Genomic DNA, 10,000 nt, shown 5'->3' with positions numbered 1-10,000 from the left:
CATGCCACTTTAAAAACAATGCAGATATTGCATAACAGTTTGAATAACACATCCGATTGTCACTTTGGATTTCGATCGGTTGGTTTTTATTATAGCTAATAAATAAGCTAATCATCGATGGATCACAAAATGTCTTTCCGTCTGTCTGTCCCCCCATGCAAGCCGATCGGCGTCCGCGTCATCACATTCTCTTATCTGATTGGTGGAAAAAGCGGCCCTTTTGACTTTGTGGCTGTGGTAAGTAGTGACGAAGGAACTACGTCTTTAGGGCCTTGATGAGGAAAGCCAATGATAATACACGCTGGAACATTCGAATTAAATACTGTTTTATTACATTGTTCGTATTTTAGGAAAGACTGGTATTTTCTATGTAATTGTTACATCACAGCCATGGCTATAAGGGCTCCAGCTTTTGTAAAGTTAACGTCAAAAAATGAGATTTTGTTTAGCCTTTTTCAGCCTACTGCGTAAATTCTCCTAACCTCTCACGCAAATTCTCCATAACCTACTGCGCAAATTCTCCATAACCTACTGCGCAAATTATCCATAACCTACTGCGCAAATTCTCCTAACCTCTCACGCAAATTCTCCTAAAAACCTGACAAAAGCAGTATAACATCTCGTCAAAACCACCCCTAGTTACCGCTTTAGGGGAGGGGGTGTGTAACCGAGAAGTGACGGCAGTGTTCCGTGGAGGCGGGGCGTTGCTCTGAGAACGGTTGCCAAGCGCCGGGTCACTGTGTGGGAAGTGCTGAAATATCTGAACGTCACTGCCACCGCCGCCGCCTTTGGCCAAAGGAGATCTGCAGCTACTGGCGGGTCGCTCGCATTTTGGGATAGTTGGAGATCGAATTAGGAAACCTGTCAACAACAACAACCAAGGATTCAATATTTATATATATATCTACCCACTAGACAGGATTCAATAGCGGAAATAAAAGTTTTTCGCTCCGGTTTAGTTCAAACGCCTTTAGTTAGAGCTTCACTTTTAGATCGCCAAGTCAGGTGTATTTATTAAACACGTTGTAACGTATTTCTTTTGACTGAGTTGATTACAGCGATTGATGTGATTCCTAATTGTACACTAAATGGTTATGGAGAAGAAGAGGATGGATTGTCCCTCTCTGCCACCGGGCTGGAAGAAAGAAGAAGTGATCCGGAAGTCAGGGCTCAGTGCTGGCAAGAGTGATGTCTATTACTACAGGTAATGATCGAGCGTGATGTTAAACGACAATAATGTTACTTACTTTGCTTGATAAGTTCACAAGTTATCATAGCTGGTCTGATTTAGCTATCACAACTCCTTTCCAAATGGAAAAAAAAATAATAATAATAATTGTAGGCGAAAGCTTACAAGTTATCGATACCTTGAGTTTGGTCACCCACTTACGTTGGTTGCCACAATGTTGCTAATGCCAGCAGTGTGAACATTGTATCAATAACCCCCACATGTTACATTTTTTTTTTAAAGACGCCACAAGTTCATATCTAACTGTTTAGACTGTAGAGGGGAGTTTTTATTCACGACAACTCAGTAGTTATTTCTCATCATTATTTGGGTCACTTGGGAGATTCTTGACCATGTCTTATCATGTGACTGACTGATTGGAAATGCAGTGATCTTGTTTGCAATCTAGGCTGAACTATTGGAACACAGCCCTCTGTTTAAAGTACAGTATCTGTGAGTAATTCCTTGGCAATGTAGCCTTCCAGCATTGGTTCTTCTCAAATGCTCTGTGAAAGCCATGGTCTTTTGGAACCACTGGTGTCTAGACATTCAACTCTTCAAAGCTCAATGACAGTGCTGTAGGCCTTCACCTTCCACAGTAACTCATCCAGTGTTGCTATTAAAACTATCACCTAGTCAGACCATTACTCTGTTCCAGCTGTCTGATAGGTACTGTCTGATAGGTACTGTCTGATGGGGTACTGTCTGATGGGTACTGTCTGATAGGGTACTGTCTGATGGGTACTGTCTGATGGGTACTGTCTGATAGGTACTGTCTGATGGGTACTGTCTGATGGGTACTGTCTGATGGGTACTGTCTGATGGGTACTGTCTGATGGGTACTGTCTGATAGGTACTGTCTGATGGGTACTGTCTGATAGGTACTGTCTGATGGGTACTGTCTGATGGGTACTGTCTGATGGGTACTGTCTGATGGGTACTGTCTGATGGGTACTGTCTGATGGGTACTGTCTGATGGGTACTGTCTGATGGGTACTGTCTGATGGGTACTGTCTGATGGGTACTGTCTGATGGGTACTGTCTGATGGGTACTGTCTGATAGGTACTGTCTGATGGGTACTGTCTGATAGGTACTGTCTGATAGGTACTGTCTGATGGGTACTGTCTGATAGGTACTGTCTGATGGGGTACTGTCTGATGGGTACTGTCTGATGGGTACTGTCTGATGGGTACTGTCTGATAGGTACTGTCTGATAGGTACTGTCTGATGGGTACTGTCTGATAGGTACTGTCTGATGGGGTACTGTCTGATGGGTACTGTCTGATGGGTACTGTCTGATGGGTACTGTCTGATGTATTAGAGATTTTAACCAACTTTATCTTGTCCATACTTCCACAATTTCTGACTTGGGAGACAACCAGTGTTTTCTAAACGTCCGTGTCTAGTTGCAGGGGGTTTGTTTTGAATCTAGAAAATGCGCCATTATTACATTTAAATACATGTTTTGCTCCATGAAGTAATACAACAATGTGTACGCCGCTATCTTGTCTATTTTGAAATATTTTCTCATCGATTGAGACTGGTGGGTGTCCCAAGTGCATGTCATGATGTCATGATGCCGCTCAACCTTTCTCGAACAACGAGGGAAGATTTGAAATAGACGAGAGGATGGCCTAACCATTGTTGTATTACTTCATGGAGAAAAACAATTGTATTTAACAACTTAAAGAGTTTTCTAGATTCAGACAAACCCCCCTGCAACTAGATACGGACGTTCAGAAAACATTGGTTCTCTTCCAGGTCGGGAATCGAGGAACTGTGGACAAGATCAGGTTAGTTAAATTCTGTGATACACCAAACAGTACTGATCTAATCATTTGTATTTGTATGTATTATAGATCTCCATTCCTGGGGTCCAGCAAAATGAAGGCAGTTTAGCATTTAAAAAAAAAAAACGTTATAATATATTCACAACATATTTCACAACATATTAAGTGTGTGCCCTCAGGCCCCTACTCCACCACTACCACATATCTACAACACAAAAATCCATATGTGCGTGTGTGTATAGTTCGTATCTCATTGTGCGTTTATTTTCATGTGTCTGTGACGATGTGTGTGTCTCTTCACAGTCCCCGTTGTTCCATCAGGTGTATTTTTAACTGTTTATTCAATCTGATTCTACTGCTGCATCAGTTACCTGATGGGGAATAGAGTTCCATGTAGTCATGGCTCTATGTAGTACTGTGGAATAGAGTTCCATGTAGTCATGGCTCTATGTAGTACTGTGGAATAGAGTTCCATGTAGTCATGGCTCTATGTAGTACTGTTGAATAGAGTTCCATGTAGTCACGGCTCTATGTGGTACTGTGGAATAGAGTTCCATGTAGTCATGGCTCTATGTAGTACTGTGGAATAGAGTTCCATGTAGTCACGGCTCTATGTGGTACTGTGGAATAGAGTTCCATGTAGTCACGGCTCTATGTAGCACTGTGGAATAGAGTTCCATGTAGTCATGGCTCTATGTAGTACTGTGGAATAGAGTTCCATGTAGTCATGGCTCTATGTAGTACTGTGGAATAGAGTTCCATGTAGTCATGGCTCTATGTAGTACTGTGGAATAGAGTTCCATGTTGTCACGGCTCTATGTAGTACTGTGGAATAGAGCCATGACTACATGGAACTCTATTCCACAGTACTACATAGAGCCATGACTACATGGAACTCTATGTAGTACTGTGGAATAGAGTTCCATGTAGTCACGGCTCTATGTAGTACTGTGGAATAGAGTTCCATGTAGTCATGGCTCTATGTAGTACTGTGGAATAGAGTTCCATGTAGTCATGGCTCTATGTAGTACTGTGGAATAGAGTTCCATGTAGTCATGGCTCTATGTAGTGCTGTGGAATAGAGTTCCATGTAGTCATGGCTCTATGTAGTACTGTGGAATAGAGTTCCATGTAGTCATGGCTCTATGTAGTACTGTGGAATAGAGTTCCATGTAGTCATGGCTCTATGTAGTACTGTGGAATAGAGTTCCATGTAGTCATGGCTCTATGTAGTACTGTGGAATAGAGTTCCATGTAGTCATGGCTCTATGTAGTACTGTTGAATAGAGTTCCATGTAGTCACGGCTCTATGTAGTACTGTGGAATAGAGTTCCATGTAGTCATGGCTCTATGTAGTACTGTGGAATAGAGTTCCATGTAGTCATGGCTCTATGTAGTACTGTGGAATAGAGTTCCATGTAGTCATGGCTCTATGTAGTACTGTGGAATAGAGTTCCATGTAGTCATGGCTCTATGTAGTACTGTGGAATAGAGTTCCATGTAGTCATGGCTCTATGTAGTACTGTGGAATAGAGTTCCATGTAGTCACGGCTCTATGTAGTACTGTGGAATAGAGTTCCATGTAGTCACGGCTCTATGTAGTACTGTGGAATAGAGTTCCATGTAGTCATGGCTCTATGTAGTACTGTGTGCATCCCATAGTCTGTTCTGGACTGAGACCTTTGGGGACATGTCTTGTGGGGTATGCATGGGTGTCTGAGCTGTGTGCCAGTATTTTAAACAGACGGCTCGATGGATTCAACATGTCAATACCTCTCACAAATACAAGTAGTGATGAAGTCTATCTCTTTTCCACTTTGAGCCAGGAGAGGTTGACATGCATATTGTTAATATTAGCTCTCTGTGTACATCCAGGGGCCAGCCGTGCTGCCCTGTTCTGAGCCAATTGCAATTTTCCAAAGTCCTTTTTTTTGTGGCACCTGACCACACGACTGAACAGTAGTCAAGGTGTGACAAAACTAGAGCCTGAAGGACCTGCCTTTTTGATAGTGCTGTTAAGAAGGTAGAAACTAGGGCCTGTAGGCCTGCCTTGTTGATAGTGTTGTTATTAAGAAGGTAGAGACTAGGGCCTGTAGGACCTGCCTTGTTGATAGTGCTGTTAAGAAAGTAGAAACTAGGGCCTGTAGGACCTGCCTTGTTGATAGTGTTGTTAAGAAGGTAGAAACTAGAGCCTGTAGGACCTGCCTTGTTGATAGTGCTGTTAAGAAGGTAGAAACTAGGGCCTGTAGGACCTGCCTTGTTGATAGTGTTGTTATTAAGAAGGTAGAGACTAGGGCCTGTAGGACCTGCCTTGTTGATAGTGCTGTTAAGAAAGTAGAAACTAGAGCCTGTAGGACCTGCCTTGTTGATAGTGCTGTTAAGAAGGTAGAAACTAGGGCCTGTAGGACCTGCCTTGTTGATAGTGCTGTTAAGAAGGTAGAAACTAGGGCCTGTAGGACCTGCCTTGTTGATAGTGCTGTTAAGAAGGTAGAAACTAGGGCCTGTAGGACCTGCCTTGTTGATAGTGCTGTTAAGAAGGTAGAAACTAGGGCCTGTAGGACCTGCCTTGTTGATAGTGTTGTTAAGAAGGTAGAAACTAGGGCCTGTAGGACCTGCCTTGTTGATAGTGCTGTTAAGAAGGTAGAAACTAGGGCCTGTAGGACCTGCCTTGTTGATAGTGTTGTTAAGAAGGTAGAAACTAGGGCCTGTAGGACCTGCCTTGTTGATAGTGCTGTTAAGAAGGTAGAAACTAGGGCCTGCAGGACCTGCCTTGTTGATAGTGCTGTTAAGAAGGTAGAAACTAGAGCCTGTAGGACCTGCCTTGTTGATAGTGTTGTTAAGAAGGTAGAAACTAGAGCCTGTAGGACCTGCCTTGTTGATAGTGCTGTTAAGAAGGTAGAAACTAGGGCCTGTAGGACCTGCCTTGTTGATAGTGCTGTTAAGAAGGTAGAAACTAGGGCCTGTAGGACCTGCCTTGTTGACTGATAGTGCTGTTAAGAAGGTAGAAACTAGGGCCTGTAGGACCTGCCTTGTTGACTGACAGTGCTGTTGTTAAGAAGGTGGAGCAGCGCCTTATGGACATACTTCTCCCCATCTTAGCTACTGTTGTATCAATATGTTTTGACCATGACAGTTTACAATCCAGGGTTACTCCAAGCAGTTTAGTTCATCTCAACTTGCTCAATTTCCACATTATTTATTACAATATTTAGTTTCGGTTCAAGGTTTAGTGAATGATTTGTTCCAAATACAATACTTTTAGTTTTTTAATTATTTAGGACTAATGTATTCCCTGCCAACCATTCTGAAACTAACTGCAGCTCTTTAAGTGTTGCAGTCATTTCAGTCGCTGTAGTAGCTGACGTGTAATAGTGTTGAGTCATCAGCATACATAGACACACTTTATTCAAAGCCAGTGGCTTGTCATTAGTAAAGATTGAAAACAGTAAGCGGCACTGGGAGCTGCCTTGGGGAATTCCTGATTCTTCCTGGATTATGTTAGAGAGGATTCCATTAAAGAACACGGAACACCTTCTGTGTTCTGTTAGACAGGTAACTCTTTATCCACATTATAGCAGGGGCTGTAAAGCCATAACACATCATGTTTTTCCAGCAACAGACTATGATCGATAATGTCAAAAGCTGCACTGAAGTCCTCCAAAACAGCCCCCACAATCATTTTATTATCAATTTCTCTCAGCCAATCAGGGATTTGTGTAAGTGCTGTGCTTGTTGAATGTCCTTCCCTATAAGCATGCTGAAAGTCTGTTATTATTTTTTTGTTATTACTGTAAAATAGCATTGTATCTGGTCAAACAAAATTTTCTTCCAAAAGTTTCCAAAGGGTCGGTAACAGGCTTTATTATCCTTAGGTAGGGGAATAGCTTTTGCTTCCCTCCAGGCCTGAGGGCACACACTTTCTACTAGTCTTAGATTGAAGATGTGGCAAATTAGGAGTGGCAATATCGTCCTCAATTACCTTCAGTACTTGTCCATCCAAGTTGTCATACCCCTGTACCAATGGGTTTTTATGGACCATTTCAGAAGGACCATGCTGAAGGCTACATTACCAAGGACTTCCTCACAGACACTGTACTTTAGACCGAGGGCTGAGTTCCAAGTCGGGAATTGAGAATGTATTTAGGTTGGTTGGTAATTCTCTGTTGCTATACCAACCAGTAGCAAACCTGTAACAGCTAACGGAGCATCGCATTAGCCTGTTACAATCTGCTAGTTACATCTATTGGTGATCCAATGCAGGTTCCTCAATTCCAACTTGTTGCGGACTGTATATGTGTCGGTGTATGTTTGTGTGCGTTTGAGAGGATTCCAGATTCAAACAAATCGATACTATGAAAGTTAGCAACATTTGTGTGTTCTTGTGATCAATGAGTTTCCTTCCACCTGCGAAAATCAAAGAGAAACGTGGCTCATGCAATTCATTCTCCTCCCTTGAATCCCAATGAGTCAATTATCAGATTTATATTAATTCTCCTCCCTTGAATCCCAATGAGTCAATTATCAGATTTATATTAATTCTCCTCCCTTGGATCCCAATGAGTCAATTATCAGATTAAGAAACATTTTGTTCCAGGTAACATCTGTAATTATCAGAGCATAGACAATTTACAACATGCTAGGCCATGCATGCTTCCCTCATCCCCCTCCTCAGCTCAGTGTTTTTGAAGGCAAAGCCCTCTGGGCTCGGCTAGCGCCTCTGCAGTGTGACTACGGCTGCCTTGCATCCTGGGACCAATAGGCCAATGAGCCTGTCTGTGTATGTACTCTACACCCAAGCCTCTCCCCCTCTCTCCACTTGGTGAAAAACATGCCTCATTCGTATTTAAATGGTGTGATCCCAGCAGCATGTGATGAGTGTGTGCCGTGGGGAGCTGTGTATTAGTGGGGAGCTGTGTAGCGTAGATCTGTGTGATGGTGTGAAGTGTGTGGTGAAAGTGTGTGATTATCTGTGTGATTATCTGTGAGTAAGGGCAACGGATGGTCTGAGGTGAGGCCTGTGTGATTATCTGTGAGTAAGGGCAACGGATGCTCTGAGGTGAGGCCTTATGGGCAGTGTGTAGTTTGTTGTGTACTTGTACTTGTTAGCGTTTACCTGGCATCCGCTATGAGAATTCCTTAGTACTCGTTAGCGTTTACCTAGCATCCTCTATGAGAATTCCTTAGTACTTGTTAGCTTTTACCTAGCATCTGCTATAAGAAGTCCTTAGTACATGTTAGCATTGTTAGCATTCTGGTAAACGATAATACTGTAATATTCCGGAATGGCACAGGCAGGATATGGAAATCTGCATACCGCCCAACCCTGATATACAGGTACAAACATCCTCACCCACCAGACATCCCATGAACCTTGAAAAGTAGTCCAAATTTGGTCAGTGGGCAGATTTTAAACCAATCATAGATGTCTGTTTGGACAGTACAGTGAAGTACAGTACACCAGAGTATAATGTAATGTGCTCTGCTGTACTGTGATGTCCAGGTTTTCAAAAGTTTGGACGTTTTTGGCATTCAGGTCCAGAAATGTACTTCCTGACCACATCAACAATGCATAGAAATGTTTTTTTTCAAGTCATAAAGGGGTGTGGTCAAACAAGTTATTAAAATCAAATGGAATGACCCGTTTGTAACATCCTGTACTGGGCTCGATTTCCCAGAAGCATCTCAAGGCTAAGTTCATCGTTAGGAGGAGGAGCATCGTTAAATCTCAGAGCGGTTTCCCCAAAACCATCGTTATTAGCATTGCTCTTGTTAGCTTTTACCTAGCATCTGCTATAAGAATTCCATAGTACTTGGTATCTAACGACCCTGCCTCAGATCAGTCGTAGAACAGCTAAGTACATCGTCAGATGCTCCCCCTCCCACTTCACTTTATACACAGATCTCCACTAAACGTAGAATCACATGGTTTATCCGTCTCAGAGACCGGTTATCGCCGATCATTTTCAAAACAAAGTTGACTACAAATACAAAAAAAAAAATCCAATGTCTTTGCAATTGATACAAACAACGAATGTATAGAAATATGTTTAGAATGAAAACCGAGACGACTGCATTCAAATATAAACAAGTTGACTATAGGCCCATTTCAATCATATGGAGTTATATTTAATATATTCAATGATGTGTTTGTAGCCTAACCTGCACAAGGATCTGCCAAATCTGTGATTTTTTTTAGTGCATTTTGTATTGGGTATTAGAATAAGTCTGTAGGTGGTAATATCTCTCTAGGAGCTGATTTGTCAGTATTGTGAAGCTAAGATTTGAACGGACTTCCTTTCCATCCTATCAGTATCGACACAAGCTCCAACGACGCACTTAGAGACTTTTCTCTCTGCGTTGTTACGTCTTCGGGCTGTTGTAAGACGCATCGTTGAAAACACCCGTAAGCCATACGTTCTATCGGGAAACCAGGTCCTGGCCCGGTCTGAGAGCAGCCAAAAAAACAGGGGCCACGGACGTACACTGAGGAAGGGCTGATTAGTCAATGCCACACAGCACCTATTGGTTGGTATGCAAACGCTATTGGTCCCAGTGTTGGCTCTTTTCTCTGAACATTTCAAGTAATTGTAGTGACACTCCTAAATGAAACTCTTCTTAACAGTGTTATGAATCCCATAACTAGCCTAGGGACATTGTTGCACTCGTTATGTCTAGGGGTCCTGACTCGTTATGTTATTTATCCGTTATTTTACCTGGTAAGTTGACTGAGAACACGTTCTCATTTACAGCAACGACCTGGGGAATAGTTACAGGGGAGAGGAGGGAGATGAATGAGACAATTGTTAACTGGGGATTATTAGGTGACTGTGATGGCTTGAGGGGCAGCTTGGGAATTTAACCAGGACACCAGGGTTAACACCCATGTTCTTACAATAAGTGCCATGGGATCTTTAATGACCTCAGAGAGACAGGACACCTGTTTAACGTCCCCCTACACAAGGCAGTGCCCAGGGGCATTGG

The 10,000-nt window shown here is 42.6% G+C and overlaps 1 protein-coding gene across 1 annotated transcript in view; it reads left to right on the top strand.

Annotated features, from left to right (window-relative positions):
* Positions 1 to 228: 228 nt before the first annotated feature.
* The window catches only part of LOC110522836 (methyl-CpG-binding domain protein 2), a 123,459-nt gene continuing 113,687 nt past the window's right edge, over positions 229 to 10,000 (top strand). The window contains exon 1 of the mRNA XM_036976655.2: positions 229 to 1,204. Within this exon, the coding sequence (XP_036832550.1) occupies positions 1,089 to 1,204 (116 nt within the window). The 5' untranslated portion in view covers positions 229 to 1,088. The remainder of the gene's footprint in view (positions 1,205 to 10,000) is intronic.

Source organism: Oncorhynchus mykiss, chromosome 5 (assembly GCF_057628025.1).
Source record: "Oncorhynchus mykiss isolate SJ-2025 chromosome 5, ASM5762802v1, whole genome shotgun sequence".
NCBI classification, from domain to species: Eukaryota; Metazoa; Chordata; class Actinopteri; order Salmoniformes; family Salmonidae; genus Oncorhynchus; species Oncorhynchus mykiss.
This window is presented reverse-complemented; position numbering and strand designations above follow the sequence as displayed.